We start from the raw sequence: 18,777 nt of genomic DNA, 5'->3' as shown, positions 1-18,777 counted from the left end.
TTTAGGAAAGAAGTATTAGCTGAGGGCTTCTGAACATCAGCAGAGATTAATGGACTCGTCTGGACTGCAGAAACACCTGAGCTCTGCTCCCAGAGCCGACACAAACTGCCCCGCTGCCTTTTGCCGTACCCAGCCAGGGCTTCAGTTCTGGCATCCACACAGGTACTACTGTATTCCTAGGCATCTTCTACTTATCAGGGGGCCTGTCAAGGGAAACGCGTTTAAGATTTGAATTCTATGCTTACAATGAAAGTACTGCAGATAAGTTAAGTGCATGTTACATACAGCAGTGTTGGATTGTTACATCAGTAATTAATTTGGTTAGATTTTTGTCCAGAAATAATAAGGCTAACCAGGGGAAAAGCATCAGATAAAACTCCTTATAACTATAATTATAATTATGCTTTAGCCTTGTCTGTGCATACGACTTCTGGCACTGAAGTTGTAGCAGTGATATAACCCAGACAGATAGTAGAATAAAATATACTTAAACATCAAAAAAGCCACAAGCAGCTTAAGAATCCAACTAACACAGCAAGAAAATAATCTTTGGTGTATTGCTGATCTCCTACAAGTATGTTTGCTGGCACTTTATCAAATAATAAACACAAGGGAAGGAAAACTTAGGCTGGGAAGGCAAAAGGAAGATAGCCAAGAAGGAATATATCTGGAACGGGAGGTCATTCACTCTCATGACCAAACTCTCTATATTTTAAGATCATTTTCAACTAAAGATATGTGAATAACTCGTTCGCTTCTGTTTGTTTCCTGTCAATTCAAGAAAATAAATAAAATATTTTGAGTTGACCCACAAAGATATGGCAAATCAAAAAGTCTAAAATAAGTCTTGGATCAGGTTAAATTTTTCATTTGACCTGGCATAAAATATTATTTGTGCATTTGAGCATTTTAGAGCTTTTGACTTAAAAGTAAAATTGAGGCTGTAGGAAAAAAATGTCACTTTTAAATGAAGTGACAAAGCATTCCATTTTTTTCATAATTTTTGTTTTTAATCAAGATGGAGAGATTGCAAAACTCGTGAATTTCAGCAGGACTGGTTTTGTCAAATCTGGTTTGTTTTTTCTCTGGAAAAGGCTGGGGTAGAAAGCTGTACGCAGTTCTGCAGGATAAGGGCCTCTGAAAATGTACTCTAGGAACACATTCTTCAGGTAGAAATAGCTCCCAAAGACACAAAACCAGGCAGTGTGTGGTAGATGAGGCTAGCTTCTACATGTACTGTGGTCGCTTATACGAATCCAAAAGGGGCGTCTAGTAAGTGCTTCTAGCAATTAAGATCTTCCTAAGATTTTTCTCTTCTAACATTTTCCCATAAAAGAAATGTAGAAAGAGGATGAACATTTATTAAAAAACATAGGGTATAGCTGCCCCATAGCAGGCAAGCACATATTTAATTTATCTCTGGTCTAGGAGACTTAATCCATCCACAGAGATGTAATCATACAAATCCGCTATAAAATTTTAAAGCTGATCAGAGTGGATTTTTAAAAAAATGAGATGGATAGTACTTAATTCAAAAAGTAGCATTTTTCAGTTTAGATTTATTCTCCCAGAACTTGAATCCTCTTGCAACGCTTGGATAAAAGACCACCAGACCTAAGCAGAGGACCAGATGGATGGCTCTGTAGGACCAGCTAACGATGCATAAAAGGAAAAACTGAATGATCTTGAGAGATTTAATTTCTAGATACATTTCTAACAAAGAAGGTAGGGTATAGACCACGCGTTAATTGCAGTTTTGTTGAGTGTTCTCCCAAGAGAAACAGATGAACTTATCCCTGAGCTAAAAAATCAGTGATTTTCAAGTTTACTAGAGCTTGTCAAAACTCATAATCAGTGTTTCTCAGGACATACTCATTTTGAATGTTTTCTTTCATCCCAAATCAAAGCAAGGCTTTGAAATTTCAAAATTTCTGCATAGACATCTCTGAAAAATTATATCTGTTAGACACACAAGTCTGATATTATCAAACACAGAGTAAGAGAGGGAAATGTAATGTTGATAAGGTCAAAGCCTTCATGTTTTCAGTCTCATTTGGATTCATATACACTAATATTGTAATCAGGTGATGACATGAGCATAAAACAATTCAACTGTGTCATAATAAACTACCTGTCAGTTTTGAAAGAAAATATTCTTACCTTATCAAAATAATTAATTTCATGTCTTTGTTGATTAAATTGATACTCACCTATTATGTATACTGATTTCATCAAATCAGAGCTGACTGTTATAAAAATTTGGACAAGATCTCATTACAACTGCTTGAGGATCTTTGTGTGCAGAGCAGATTTCTCATTGGAAATGTAAGTGCTGGTTGCACTTCTCTGAAACTAAAAATTACTAGGAGGAAGTCTGACAGAAGGCAAAAATATAAATGAAAAGGTGAAGTTATTTAAAAACATAACAGTAGATGTCCCCAAAGCTGTAATTCTTCTGTCAAGAGGCAGCACTGGCATTACCAACCAACCAACAAAGCTCTAAGACAAATAAGCACACACTGTAGCTATGGGGAGAGATGAAAGTAACAATAAAAATTCTTTCACAACAAAGGAACATAGCACCACACATAAAACTGTAAAGTCATCTATGAAAAATCTATTGTCAACAGTGCTGAGGATGATAAAATACACTTCAAACACATCAGAGAATAAAGACATCTCGATACTGGCATAAGCCTATTATTGATATGTTTCTGGGCTTGGTTACATTGTCAGTAACTTTTTGTCCTTTCTTTTCTTTTATTCTTCTGTATTAAGTAGAAATAACCTTTGTAAAGAGAAGAACGAAAAATCACACACTGAATGGAATCATTTTTTTCTTGTAATTAAAAAATGCTATATATTACAGTTCTACTGGGAAAGCTTAAATAGGATTGATGACTAAAGATGACTAAAACAGCATTATTATATGTGATCTGCAATCAGGGCAAAGAAAAATCTCATAACTGAATCACTTAAAGAAGGTAGGATAACTATGAACGGTTACCTCAAGTGCTACAGCATTTAATAGCAAATGCAGTAGAAGGCAAGAGAGAGTTTCAGTGTTGCTGCCAGAGTTTCCCAGAGAGGCAGAATTACCAACCAGGTACACTCCAACAAGAAATTTCTGTTTACTGTGCAACATTAAGGTCACGGAGTCAATGGCATGCCACAAGTCAATGGCTTACCACAACTAAATGAAATACCACCCATGAAATCATTTTCCATTCCCTCTGAATGAACAGGGCATGTATGGGTGGTACTGTGCAATAAAGACAGACAGATGGAAATAGCAAACCCACAAGCAGTGCTAAATTTTACACAACTCATGACTTGCTACAATTTTAACATTAAAATGACTGACCTGTAGTAAGAAAGTCAGTGTTTATTTTTTAAATAGGTACATTATACTTTTTTATATTCTTGTTATCTCTTCCTCTATAAGAGCTGTCACTTAGCTTATCTTGTCCATGACATTATATGGCTAAATGCAGAAAGTCAGGAGAAGATATTAGTACTGTCAACAATCAGTTTCTGATTCCCTTTGTTTCCCAACACAGGGAGGACTAGCATTCAAAGGTGGAGAATGTATTCTTAAGAGGGAAAAGACTGTCCATGTTATTCAGAAAAGAGCCTTTTAGCCAGTCATTCAAGGGGCCACTTTCTCTAGGAGAACACAGAATCTCTACGAGGATTTTGAGAGTAAGTGGAAAATGGAGAGGATTAGATGTTAGTGATGGGGCATCAGGATTCAGATTAACAGGGATATAATTCTTTGAGGCAGGTAAAGCACATCTCCTTTTAGGCTAATCAACACATTGTGCTAAAGGACCAAACCAGCTGTCCTTGATCTCCTTTAAGGCAAATGAGCAACACTACTTGCACAACAACTGCTCTTCCATGACGTCTTCCTTCTTGTTTTATCAGTTTAAGTGATAACAAGGTGGTACAGGAAACCACTTCCAAGTCATAAGTGTAACATTTTCCATAGATGTAGATTTGTAATTGTTTATGCTAGACTCTGCAGTATTGAATTTTATTGGCTTCACACCAGAGTTTGATAAGGATCCAAACTTGTTATATGGAGAACAAGAGCTACCTCCTTAAAACAAGCAACAGTTTAGATTGCAACAGTAAAAATGGATAGATATCAAACTCTCTATCAGAAATTCAGACCTGACCCTTGTTAGGGAAATATTGATTTGCCAAATGGAAATGCAGATTATGTCTCCAGAGGAAAGCCAAAGTACATGGTTATAAATAATATGTAAGAAAAAAGTCTACAAAACACTAAATTACAAAAGGAAAAGAATGCTGAAAAAGGCAGAACATCAGTGATATGAAAGCTGTTTGGAAACCTAGGGAACAGCCACCATCTGAGTAACATACAGAAACCATAATCCACTCAGTCACTTTGCACAGATGTGACAAAGCACGCAAAGACATAGCTTGCTACAGTCAAAACGTGAACTTTCCTCAAGGGAGAGAAGAAATCTGTTCACAAGATTCAGCATAAAAGCTGTGAAGTCAAGCAAATAGGTATCAAAATACAGACAAATATCAAAAATATCTGTAAGGATCTGAAGCAGACATACCTATAGTGAAAAATCCAAAGAGAGTTTGAAGTGTAGATGATCGTAAATACACAGACACACATAGGAACTAAGTCCAGTCCTGAGGACTCTGAACTGTGGATGAGCTACAAAGATGAATTAGCAGAATAAGCGCTGGCCTTTTTAAACTTATAGGCTTCCACGGAGTGCCTAAGGAAAGGGTGTGTGTCATAGACAGGATAATAACTTTGGTATCAAATCTGAGCTAGACAGGAATTGGCTGATTGTACCATATGAAGATATGATCACAGGAAATGAATGTCTCACAAAGTTATATGTATGTTTTTGAGAGGATGTGGAAGGGGGTTGTTCTTTTCTTTTTCTAAGAGACCAAAATTCCATAAGCCTTGAAAAAAGATAACAGGAAAAGCTGCAAAACATTCTGCAAATGGCATAATTTGTAACACAAGACTTGGTATAACAGCTCTCAAAGTCTAGTTATTCAACTGAAAAGAGGGGACCAAGTCAACCAACCTTTTCACTCAACCTAAGGAACTGAATAAAAATATCATAACCAAAGACTTGTTCAAGTAACAGAAATATTTGGTGAGATGACAAAAGTGAATAACAGGAATCCAAGCAGGATTTTGGCAGTTTGGGTAAAGTGCCTTCCAAGTCCAGTTTGCCAAAATTTACCTATTGTCAGAAAACACTTTCTTAAAATTGGTTTCTGAACATGTTTGGTATGGGAAACATTTCAGTGTATATCATCCCAGATGCCCGTAGGTCTCCCAGTAGTCAAAACATGCATTGATATACTCCTAGGGAAGCTCTGTTAATGAGCTTTGCAAACTGGGAAACTGTGAGAAGAAATCACTTAAAAAAAACCCACAGCAAATATCATTTGCAGAGTCTGTAGGATTAAACAACACCAAAAAGACCAAAGAATAAAAGAATAACTATCCCATCCCTCTCTTCTGTACAGCATGTCAAATGTTATCAGTTAATTCACATACATGTGTTCAGCCGTAACAATTAGCCTAAACCCCTTGCATCAATACAAAATTAACATGGATGCCAGAGCATAAAAGGATTCAGGGTCTGCACTGGCTCTGGCACCCATTCCGCATTTCTTTTGGACACAGCAAAAGATATCAAATTCTTCACAAACATTTCAAAAGGAAGATTTTGGAGCTGTGTTGCTACAGAGACATGTGCTTGAACGTCTGCCTGAAACGTGTGACATCAGAAATGTGACTACAGCAGAAAAAAATGCGTGAAGAAATCACAAAGGAAATGCAAAGACCTGGGTACAGCTGTACAGAGCTTCATTGTTTTCAATATGTGGATAATTTTCAAACCAAAATGAGACCATTTACTGCTGATATCTCACTACAGAGAAAGAAAATGTGAACAAGCACAAAGTAGGATACAAAAATATATGGAAAGCAGGAAATTCTATAGTGTGAGTTTTATAGCTATCATCTTCTTTCAGGAATTCTCTCAGAAGTGTAGTTGTACCTGACGTAAACAAATGATCTGGCACAAAGCAGTAAGTGTAAATGGGAAGGACTGGGACGAGCCATATTTAAGGGTGATGCTCTATCTGGGGAAGAGCAGGATAGACATGATGGTTGGTGAAGTCAACATTTCCCATTGCCGTTTCCAAATTTGAAAAAGGGTTTTCAGTGATCACCAGAGTCTTCCTAGAAGAAGCACATCCACCAAAATCCAAGAGCCAAAAGGAGTTTTGGGATGCATTTGCCCACACGTGCACTGACATGGTAATCACAGTAACAGGAGCAGAGCTGCCCAGCGCCTATGTGCCATTCATTCCTGTGGCACAAGCAGATCCTCAGCAGCCAGTCCATGGTGGTGGTGTGAAGTGAGTCTGCTCATCTGGGGAGGGAGAAGAGTGTTTGTCCTTCCTTCATAGATGCTGAGGAAGATTCACACAGTTTCAGTGCTAGGAATCATGTATTGGGTCTGATATGGTAAATGCTTGTATTTATAAGAGATGATGAAAACCATAATTAAGTGGCAGATACCTAGTTCTGGTGTGTGCTTTTACTACCTGTTTTAAAACTGGGTTTACATGACATAAAAATTCTGGGCTTTTATCTGTTGTAAGTGAATAAAGAAACATGAGTGATAGGTGCCATTTCAAGTAATAAACACAAAAAGGGAAAAGTGAGTTGGATAGCAGAAGTCCTACATAACATGTGGCTAGTTAAAACTAAGCATATAATTGGGATTTTAATATTATATCAATAGACTTGTAGCTGTGTATTAGATTAAAAGGCACAGAACTGATTTCTCAATAATCCTCTGTGAACGTAGAATCAACATGGAAAATCTTAACTCATAATTTGGAAAAGCAAGTGTAGTAAAAGTATTACATTCATTATAAAAACGATAAATGACAAAAAGGTGCATAAGTTTCATTTCATGCTTATTGTGTATTGCACTGGGTGCTGAACTGAAGGCTCTGATGTGATTTATATGCCACTAATAGGGTCTATTCTGGGTTATGTTTTCAGATTTATGGCCACCTCTCCCACTGTTAAACTGCAGTTGGAAAGAATTAAAACATTATTTCCTTAAGTGGATGTAGATTAAATCCTTAAGCACATGTCAATATACTTGTCAGCTGTTTAGATCAAAGATCTCCCTTTCTAATGCTGAAATCAGGAATAATACAAATGTGTATTCAAATTATACTATTATTTTGAACAATAAAGTATGCACATATTCATATCTGCTGATTTTAATCTGGAAACTGGCCAGTATAACAGAATTGTCCCTAGTCCTCCAGCTTCTGCATCACAACTATTTAAAGCTCAAACCTTCCTCAGGTTTCTCTGAGACAGACTAGTGTTGTGCTTCTCCTCACATCCTGATAGTATCTGTTTACAGTGTAGAGCCCAACTCTGGTGCTCGGTACTTGGAATAAGTAGAGGGGTTTTTTGCTTGAGAGAGGGATGCAGAAGCTGAGGTGTTACGTTCTTGCCTTAATTAAATGAGAAACCAATCTCATCCTCTTTGATGATGAATAATAAAGCATTGCTATTTGAATAGTATCAAGAATTCATCATGTGTCACCATAAAGAGATTTTAGCAGCTGGTGACGTTCTTAAACCAGTCAGTCGTAAATTAAAGGATGAGAACATGTTTATTCTCCCTCTTTTCCAGCTGATTTGGAAACACCGGACTACCCTGTTTATGAGATTTTAGGGAAGAGGGGACACTTCCCGAGCTCTTCAGATGACATTCCTCCTCCTGTTCCTGCTGTTGTGATAGCGTAGTGAGCCTGTGCTGATTTACACCAGATGAGCATCTGCAGTGCAGCTACACTGCAGAGATGTTGCCTTCAGTAGGGAAACACTTGTGGCCGTATTAAAGCTTATTTCAGGGGATTAATTTGATTTGTTCTAGTCCATTTCCTGGGCTCCTGACAATGTCACTTGTAGACCCAGTTCTCCTACGAGGTCAAGGCAGGCAGCTCCTTACAGCAGTCTGCAGCTCTGTTGTCCTACTTCACTGGCCTTTAGAATACTTAACAATGCAATTTCCATACAAGAAATATAATTAAAATAGCAGCAGAGCCATTGTCTTGTGGTCAGATTTCTTATATCCAAACCTCAGCTCATTTGTGCATTGCAAAATAACCAGGAACATCCCAGAAGAACAGCACAGAGTGCTCAACTTTGGTCATTTTCTTATCTCAAAAATGATTCTAATTTCCAGAAATGATGGTCTACAACGAAGGCACCTGATTTCAGCAGCGGTAAACTATTTTAAATTTTAATAAGCAATTATGTTAATGAACAAGAAAGCTATGATAAAAACAGTTTTTTGCTGTTATAGTGTTACACTTAGGGAAATCCTTATCATTAAAAACTACCTGAGAAGCATATAAATGTAGACAATTTCGACAAATCATCACTTGTATCCTAATTAGATAGGAAAAAAAAAGAAGAAAAAAGTGCTCATCATAGCTGGATTGTACAAAGTATGCTTGATTTAATTAATTATCAGCCCTGTTCATTACAGTCCTCCAGGATTGTCTGTTAATAGAAACCTTGCTCTGGATGACCTCTTATTTTCCTTTCCTGCCATTTGTGTGACTCTCATTGTTCCAGAGGCAGAGTAACCAAGGCACATGGAGATGTAAAAAACTTGAGGAGCACACTGACACTTGTGTTCCTTATGCCAAAAGCAACTGAATCTTTTAAGCTCCTGTGTTTCAGCCTTGATTCTCTTGCATATGCATATTTCCCTGTGACAACTGGAGCTGCGTATGCAGAAACATTTCAGAATGAAAAGTTTATCAGTCTGGATGAACTGTGCTTTCACAACGAAGACTTTCCACTGTCCAAACCACTAATGCATCTGCTGTAGCAATTACAATGGGAGGCTAACTGCGAGCTTAAATAGCCAAAAAAGTTACAGATTGTGGTAACTGTGGTGCAGGGCCAGATGCAGCAATGACTGGAAAAGGATGACAAGATAGGGGAAAAGAAAGAAATGGCGAAGGCCAAGGCATCGCTGCTCTACCTCAGAAGGGAAGGTTTAGGTTTCCAGTAAATATAAACTTGCTCATCAGTTCACATACAGCCTCCTGAATTTTGAAGGAGGCCAGATTGATCAACAGTGCAGAATTTTCCCATTCTGACGTAAGTGTTGTTATTCATATCACATAAGTAATCCAAAATTAAGGTTCCATGATATTATACATAGGACAGAGATACTTGGAATGCATAATTTCTACAGCAAGCCTACAAATCGTATGAGGTCTAATGATTTATTCCGTCACATGCCTTTCCAATTATGTTCTGATTTTCTGTTTCAATTGACGAGGAATGAAAACCAAGTTATTTAAAAGCGTAAATTTATGCTTAGTTTTTTAATAAGCCATTGCAAATGAAATTTAAAAAAAAAGGAAAATCCTGATCTTGTTTGGGATGCATATTTCCAATTGTTGTCCGTGGCAAACCAAGAACCTCATGACTGTGCAACTGCCATAGAAAAAAATTATATAAATCCCTGGCCTGCATTAACCTTGATGGAGATTTGACTTCACATTGTAACTGAGTGCACTGATTACTAAAACATTTTTTTCACAGTGCTGTGGGATTCTTTGTTTCTTTCTGGTTTCAACCTGGACCAATTCAAAATACAACAAAACTGTCATATACTACTATGAAGAGTTTCTGTTTCAATGCATTCACATTTTCTAGGAAAAATCCTTTTCCTTTAGATTTTATTCATGATGACATGTATTCCCATCAAAATCAGTTGTTCTTTGAGGAAGTAGGAGTGACCAAGATATAAGGATCGTTTTGAAACATCACTATTTCAGAAAGTGCAAAAATAAGTGTAAAACCCCATCCCCACTTTATTCAATGTCTTTTCTGTTATTAAAGCTTATACTGTATTTTAAAACCTCCAGAAATTTGGTATGTGTGGAAGAAAACCATATATAGTATTTCGCATTCCAGTGCACAGAGCCATTTTTACTGTATTTGAGCTCACTTACTATAACTACAGTGGCTGTTGTTAAAATTTACTTAAGTAGCAGAAATTTCAGTTAATTTTGAGAGAATATCACCATGCATAAGTTTGTAATGTTGCTAGGAATGGTAAGTATTTTTCTCAAGGAATGAACAGAGATATTTCACATTGTTTCTCCAAGAAAAATCTTATAATCTTACCCCACCCTCCAAAAAAAAAGAACCGAGAAAACATCCTTTTGCTCTCTTTCTCTCTCAGAATAGATGTATCTCCATTAAGTTTGTCTTTGTAGTACATGTATATGTGTTTGTGTGTGAGACAAATAGGATTCCTGCCTCTGACACACGAGTGCACCATGTAGTACATGAGACTCTCAAACACGTGCTTTCAGCACACAATGAGTTTTTTCATCTTTGTATAACTGAGCAAGCATAGCAAATAGTAATTGCTAATGGTAGTACCGATGACGAATACAAAACTGTACAGCATTAATAGGAACCAAAACAGTAAACTACCAAAAAAAATTACCTCTTTTCAACTTCTTTTCAACTTTCAACAACAGCAGTTTTGTGATACTAGTTTAACCGAATTGAAGCTGGAGACTAGTCCTTCCAGAATCATTCATTACTTTCTGTTCTTGCCAGTTCTCCATTGGAGTCCCTACTGGGATCTGGAGTATGATAGAGGACACACTCCTGCATGTGTGGATCAGCTCCTGTAAGACACCTGTGACAATTCCAGCGTACTAAGCAGGAGGTGTTTCTCATGCATCTATACACACAGAATGTTTTCTAGGGAAACAAGAAACTTTAGTCAAAAAAAATGTGATCAGATTTTAGCAAGGAAAAGATTTTATTGGAAGCAAAGAATGTTTCATGCTTTGCTGGCCTCCTCTCCTTCGGTATCTCTTACCCCTGCCCCAAAGAAGAAACTTCATCAGGAGAATTAGATGTCAAATGTCCTAGATGCCTGCCATCAACCCCCATAAATTCAAAGACATCTAATGATGTGTAAACCAGATTTGACAATTCATGAATTAATGACCACTGTAAAAGTGGTAGTTAAATAACTAAAATACATATTCTTCCTTTTTTCCAATTGGCTTCTTGTCCATTTTATTCTTGGCCTACACAGAATTTCCTACAAGGAAATGTACCACATGGTAGCCAACTAATAATAATTATTGTTACTATGTGGAGAACTTTTTCAATTTTGCACATAATCCTTTCTAAAGTTGTGCAATAACTTTGTCTATGGAATTGAGTTGTAGTTTCTTGTACTAGAACAAATAAAAAGAAAACCTTAAACAATCACACTCATTTTTCCATGTGCTCTTTTCTAACAAAAAATGTGACATTTTCTTCAACTGAGTTTTAGCAGAGAAATCTCATTCTGCTTTTGTGATTTAGGAATTCAGTACAGATTTAGAGATTTACAAAACTGGAAACGAAGACACTGAAGAAGGCTCTAAAAACTCTTTCAGTGTAACAGTTATACAAGTTGACTTGTTTTAGGAGGAAATACTGTGTTTTCAAATTGTTCTATGACAGCAAAAGCAAATTGAATTCATAATGTTTCAAGGTGCTGCCATTGATCATAAGCTAGTAAAGCACCATTACATAACACAATATTAATAATGCCATTTATTCAGGTACATTAATGTCCAAGTTGACATATGTGATATTTACAGCCTTATTGGCTTCCAAATTTGTAGGGTCTCACAGTCTAAAAACATTCAAACTTTATTGGGAAAAAGTCAATATTGCATCAACCCTACCCTTGCAAATATTCCTCTATCATCTAATTCATTTGCAGTGTTTTCTTACCAGTACCACACTAGTCCTCATCCTGTAGAAATAATGAATTAATTGTCTGATAAGGAGCAGCTTTCTCCTGGATATGGAAATACATTCAGCTGCCAAATAAAATACAACTTTCATCCTCTTCTTCTTGATGAACTGATTAAGAAGTTCCTTCAAGTATTTTTCTCCTTCTTTTGGTGAACACATAAAATTTTATTTTATCATTTCCAAACTCATAACTTTATGATGGCATTCCAAAAGAGAATCTAAATTAAGTTTCTAATTTCCTACTAGTGTGTATGTACTATATCACTGCATATTACAGGGATTCAGATTTCCTTAAGGTATGGAGCTGAATTGTGCTCCAAGCTCTATTGCTGCAACTCTGCTGACCTCACTGTTGTGCTGAAAAATTTCTTCCAATAAAAGTTGCATAAATACAAGCTGATGCTATTGAAATGGACAATCTTAAAGAAAGTTCCAATGTGAAAGAAAATCAAGCCAGACAAACAAGGCGAGATTTTTAAATACTTTCATTCTCAAGTTGTCCAGTGAAAGTTATGCCTAGTGTGAACATTCATTTACTGTTTTACTAACAATTACGTACCCATTGTATGTAATTGCACTTGCATGTATCTTAACCTACTTCTGGGAACAAATTGATTTCCTAAATTCTACTGCATCAGCTTAATCACTTCACCTGTATATTGCTACAATGAGAATATATCTACCAAAACATTCAGCCTTCAAACTAAGAACTAATTTTATGGATGTGGATATATACCGTACATTCTTCACTAGCTTTCTAAATTACCTGTGGTCTGATCCTCAATATCCAAAGTCACTGAATATTTTGCTTTGGTATTTTTTGAGTATGATTCAGTCCTTCAGTGTTTCATAGTTAGTAGCCAATCTTAGCAGATATTTAATATTATTCAGGTTAGATTTGGACCCTTCACTGGGAAGCTCCGAGGACTGTGTTTGTGTGTAGGTGTGTAACCATCTTGGGGAACAGGGTCCCAAGTTTGGCTTGGGACGTTCAGGTGCTCGAGGTATACTGATAGACATACACAGTAGTCGTAAGTTTCCTGATGTTTCAGTGTTGGTTATCTGTAACTGGACTTTTTCGTATTTTCCATTTCTAGGAATTTGTCATGATTGTTGTCTTTGGTTTGGAATTTATTATTCGTATCTGGTCTGCTGGATGCTGTTGTCGATACCGAGGATGGCAAGGAAGACTGCGCTTTGCAAGGAAACCATTCTGTGTAATAGGTGAGTGCCCCAGCTCTACAGTTTATTTAACATAAAAATAAAAGCCTCCCCTTCTCTTTTGCTTCTGAATGAAAACTAATAGAATCAGACTGTTTGCAGTAACCAGGTATAAATCCAGAATAGCTGTGTGTCACCTGCCATCCGCCCAAGGGTTTTCTAGATATAGAATCACAAAGTCCCTAAATACCAGTCAGCCCATGTTTCTTACATTCTCCAAAAGACATCTTCCTATGCATGTCATACAGCTGATGTATATTGGAAGAATGAGGGACGGGGAGCTAATCATCTTCTTGAAAGTCGTGGGAGCTGTATGCATTTGATGGGCATGGATATTAGACATCTTGCATACACATGCATACATACCATGAACATATGTGCAAACGTTGTGCTGTCCTTATTTAACCTCTGTGATCAGATGTGTACACTGCAGTAAGTTTGAAAATCTACCTAGAAAAGTCTTCTGACAACATTGCTGCTTCCTGTGTTGCTGCTCTCTGCATGACAGTCCAGATATCTGCTCTGCCAGTGACTCTGGCACAGGTTATAGCATACTTCTACAACTATTTCAAAAGACTCTTCCTCCCCTTCTTTGCTCTAGAAATTCTCTCAGAATGGTGAATACGCTCACAACCACTCAAAACCCTATTTTTAAAAAGGATCTGCAGGAAAATAGTTTCTCAATAAAGGTAGAAATCAAGGATGGCTACCCAAATTATTCTGATAATTTCTTATTTTTCTAATGGTTTGGAGCAAATGCTTTTTACAGGACATCAGTGGAACTTCAGAATATCAACGTCCCACCTTCTTTCCCAACCTCCTTCCTCTCTCCAGCCTTTAATTTCATCTGCTTGTATCTTAAATTAACTTATAGATTGACTGGGGCAGGAAACACATTCTCCCATACAGCAGCTAGTGCAACGGAGTCGCACACTTATAGCAATTACACACACAGGTCTCAGTGTAAAGAGTGAATAACCATATTCTCATGTAAATGAATGCAATGCTGGTCTAAAAAAGAGTTATGTGGTGTCCTGTGGCATAGCAGAGTGGTGCACTTGATTGGGCTAATGTGTAAAGCAAGCTTTTGCCTTCTGCCTCATTCCCTGGTAAATTCACACATTATCCCACTGAAGAATTCCTGCAATGGAGAAAGGGGCTTTAGCAAGAGGAGCATGGGTAGGTGGAAAGGCATTGCAGACTGTCTCCCCCTCAGAAAGAATCACCCCATGTACGCTTATTGTATGACACTGTGGGGGAGGAGGACGTGTCGGGATTGGCACTTGTTTTGTTCAGGCAGCAGGGGAGGTGGGTAGGTACCTTACCCAACCCCCATCCAGCACCAGGTCACACACTTGCCCGAGGTTCCTTCTGGCCAAAAGGAAAGTGGAAAGAATATTCAAAAATCTTCCCAGCCTTTACCAGTCACCTGTAAAGGGAAAGCTAGAAATTCAGACATTCACTCTCCCTGGCATCAACAAAATCTGGTTACCCTCCTTAACCAGACTTACTATTATTCAAAGATTCTGTGGTGCACCTGAACATTTGCAGTACTCAGGTTTTGTCAGCACAGAATCATATGAAAGCCCCAGACTGTTAATTTAGTAAAATTAACCTACTTCAGCCATTTAGAACTTACTAGAAACATATAAATCTTTAAAGAATTTGGACTTCTTTCTTAGAAGCATTTGACATCTCAGAGTGGTTTGGTGCTCTCCCAAATGCTATTGTGTGGAAACACTAGCAGTTTGTTCGGTTCAGCTTTCATTTCTCCTCTTTTTCCGGTCTGATGTGTTAGTTCCCAGCAAAAATGAATGGAGGGGTTCTTCCTTGTTGTCCTGGTTTGGCCTAAACCAGGCTGATTTTCCTTTCAGTGATTTTTACTTTCAGCTAAGTCTCCTCTAAGTAACTGCACTTTCTGAAACTAACTGCATGTTTGCAGACAGTGTCTGCTTCCAGGACTGATAACGCTCGAAGTTTGTAGTTATCGCTGAGGTACCGGTAGGGATGTTATGCAGTAAGGCTCTTGCTGTACTTATTTCTTAGAGAAACCAAGGTCACTGCTGAATTCCTCACTGCTTACAAGTGAAGAGCCGAAGGGGGGTCGCAGCTGCAGTGGGGAGCAGACAGGGCAGGTGACCCAAAATTGACCAACGAGGGTATTCCATCCCACACACGTCATTCTCGGTATAAAGCGGGGGGATCACGAGGGTCTCGCTCTCTTTCTGCTATGGCCGGTGTCCAAGGAGGACTCCGTCTGTTTTCCTGCTGCCCCCGATCCCGATCCGTGCGTTCCTGAATCCAGCTCTCGACCGTCGCTAGGCCCAGCCTGGGCCTTCCCGGAGCCTGCCCTGCAGTGCCGGTGGTGACGTGGCTGACTTCAGGGGAGCTCAGTCTTGGTTTTGTATATATATTTGTATATATTTGATTATTTCTATTATTGTTATTATACTCTTTTTCATTATTATAGTTTATTAAAACTGTTTTAATTTTCCAACCCAGAAGTCTCTCTCCCTTTTCCCTTTCCCTTTCCCTCTGGGGGGAGGGGGGAGGATAACAGAGAGCATCTGCCGCAGGTTTAATAGCCAGCCCAGCTTTAAACTGTGACACTTGTCCAAAGCTCTGCGTGTTGTCATGGGGTGACTGACATAGATTTTCCCCCTTTTCTTTAAACAGCTTATAGCTACCCTCCTACTGTTCATGAAATAGTATTCACGTAGGCTATCTCTAGCCTTGAAAGCATCTTCTCTGTCCCCCTTGCAACTCCATCATTTGCTAGCAGAACTAAATAATAGCAAACAGTCTTTTGCTTGTGGATGAAAAGGGAACTTTGTTCTGCAACACACTATACTGTTACTAGCGTAGCTTCTGGAAACTAAACCAGTAGCCTGAATTTCTTGCGATTAATTATTCTCTGTCTCTCTTCTTCTGCTGTTTGATTTTTGTCCATTTTTGTCCATTTCTGGACTTCAGTATCCCTGAAGGGGTTTTCAGATGTTCAGCATCTCTCTGGATTTAATCTTTTGAGGAAGAACCTTTAGCAAGTCATCTGACAGCTCTTGCTACATAAAGTAACTATTTGCCTGACACCTTGGCTTTGCAGTCATGGCAGAGTGTGCCCTAGCACCAAAGGCCAACAGGCTGTATTAGCTAGAGCACCATCAGTAGATCGAGACACATGATTATCTCCCTTTACACGTCACTCATTAGTCCACATCTAAGATACTGCAGCCCATTTGCCCCCTCCAACACCATACATGAAAGATGTCAATAAACTGGAGTGAGTTCAGTGAAGGCCACCAAGATAATCAGGCCTGGAGCATTTGCCCTGTGAGAAGAGGCTGAGGGATCTGGGCTTGTTCAGCCCGGAGAAAGGACGGCTTCAGGGGGAACTCAGTGAACTTGGTGCTGAACTCTCTTTAAAAGCACATGGCCAGTTTCAGTCTATTACTTTTCATGTGTTTGTTTAATTATTTATTTACTCATCCATTCAGTTATTCTTTCTGCTTATTGTTAAAGTGGAACAATAATATTTTAGAAAACTTAGTCTGTTTACTATTAATTAAACTTGCTATATATCTCCAGCAGATCTGTTCTCTTTTTGTGATCTAACACAAATCATATAGGGGGATGGCCCAAGAGCTAGAAATAATAAATCTGAGGATTGACTCAAGGGTCATATTCAGACAGCCTTTATTTTTTTCCATTAGTAACCTAATAACGAGAAAAATTTTATTCAGGGCCAAAGCTCTGTGCTCACGTTAGTGTACCTACAATGTCACTACCCTGACAAGTTAGTTTAAGCAACTCTGTGTGCTACCAGGTTAGTAATGATATCTGTCAAATTATTTGACAGTTTTGTACCCTTGTTTATTTCTGTGAAAATGGGAATAACAGTGCAGTATTAAACCTTGATTTGTATTTTGTTCTATATGCCAGGAGTTACCTGCTGTCCCTCATTTCCTCTGATCGTTTACGAGCTTGTGTACATAATGCAAAGGACATACCAACATACCCTCCCAGGCACTTAAAATATGTACTTAAAGATACACTTACATCTGCAAATCCTAAGTTTCCTGGGCATATCAGTCTGAAGCCTCGCTGTTAGCACTGCAGAGCAATGTTGTTGTGTTACACTGTGCACAAGAGTAGCAATCCAGGCACCACATCTACTAACTGCTACCTCTGGGTGCCAGGGACTCCGATGCCCAGGAAAAACTCTGTGTCTGCCTGTGCCTTAGGGGCAGCTGTGCTCCCTGAAGATCCCCGAAATAAAAGAGGACATGTCTGCTAATCGGGAAGAAAGTATGGCATCACCTCCCTGTAAAGCCAGTCAGGGAGCATGTAACATTTTTCCAGGGCAACTGGAATTCCTGGTGGCCCAGCCCAGTGAAAGATTTCATGTATTTCAGTTAGTCCATTAGCAGTTTCCCCACAGCTGCTTCTATTTTACCTCTAGTCAAGCCTACAGCATGATGGAAATGTCACAAGTTCAAATTCTGTTGAGGCTGCAGAATGAACAAATTCCCAACAGGAAGCTTAAGTCTATTATCTGTAATCAGGCTCTTGAACTTCATGGCTGGCAAACCTTGTTTCAGAGCATTAAGTGATAACAGCAACTGTTGCATATTACTGGATCTGTTTTTCATTAATTAAAGTGGTAATGAACCATCATATGGCACTTTTGTCAAACCTTTATAAACAAATTCATAACTAGTGAGTTACAAGATCTACTGAACCTTTAATTTGAATTAATTCAATATATTTATGTAATGATACGTTGTGTGCCTGTCACCTTGGTATTTAGACACATTATATAGTTTAAAAACGGACACAGAGTAAATCTGCTGCTCATGATAAACAATATAAACAGCCCCTTTCCAGTATAATTTGAACTCTAAATAACCCAGTGATGGTCTGTAATTAAGTATATGCTTGACCAAGGAGACACATCTCACATCACATCTCATTATAAATCCCAGCAAAACCAAGTTCCAGCAGGAGCAAATTCCATGTTGGGAGGTCTGCCCACTTCACTCCAGAAAACACTCTGATAGTAGTAGTAACATTAAGACTGGAAATTGAAAGCTCCTCAGACAATTTCAGCAGCTGTAATTATGTGTGGTGAATAGAGGTGCTCTTTAGATGAAAGCAGTCTCAAATTGTATAGGTTTTTAAAACTAATATTTAGTGGCATATCTTCATGCTTGACAATCCGGGCAGTACAGTTTTTAGTAATGTGTAGGCTAAACAATGTCTTCCGAATATCATCTATGGGCCTTATCCTTTCGCATTTACTTTTACTGACTACTACCCTCCCTGCTGAGAAAGGTGCCATTAAGAAAATATATTGTAGTATTTTAATAAAAATAACAATAACTTAATGTTATTAAATACTATATATTATAAAATATTATATGTTATAAATGTATATTATAGAACTTCCAGTGCTGCTTATGAGCCACAAGGTTTCAGTGACTTGGAAATGTACAGTAAAAAGTAGGTAAGCAACTGACAGATCAAGAAGCAGTCAACATTTTCTGGTTTCAGACTTGATATGTTCAATTTTGCTCACATTTTTTAGGGACTGGCTCTAAACTTGTTGCTACTAGAGATGCCCAGTATATGAAGATGCTTAC

The 18,777-nt window shown here is 38.1% G+C and overlaps 1 protein-coding gene across 12 annotated transcripts in view; it reads left to right on the top strand.

The window, feature by feature from the left end:
• KCNQ5 (potassium voltage-gated channel subfamily Q member 5) overlaps window positions 1–18,777 on the top strand; it is a 318,037-nt gene that overhangs the window by 228,020 nt on the left and 71,240 nt on the right. For all 12 annotated transcript variants that reach the window (XM_068414989.1, XM_068414970.1, XM_068414998.1 and 9 more), the window contains one exon: window positions 13,015–13,141. In XM_068414989.1, coding sequence (XP_068271090.1) covers window positions 13,015–13,141 — 127 coding nt within the window. The remainder of the gene's footprint in view (window positions 1–13,014; window positions 13,142–18,777) is intronic.

This window comes from Nyctibius grandis, chromosome 1 (assembly GCF_013368605.1).
Source record: "Nyctibius grandis isolate bNycGra1 chromosome 1, bNycGra1.pri, whole genome shotgun sequence".
NCBI lineage: Eukaryota > Metazoa > Chordata > Aves > Nyctibiiformes > Nyctibiidae > Nyctibius > Nyctibius grandis.
This window is presented reverse-complemented; position numbering and strand designations above follow the sequence as displayed.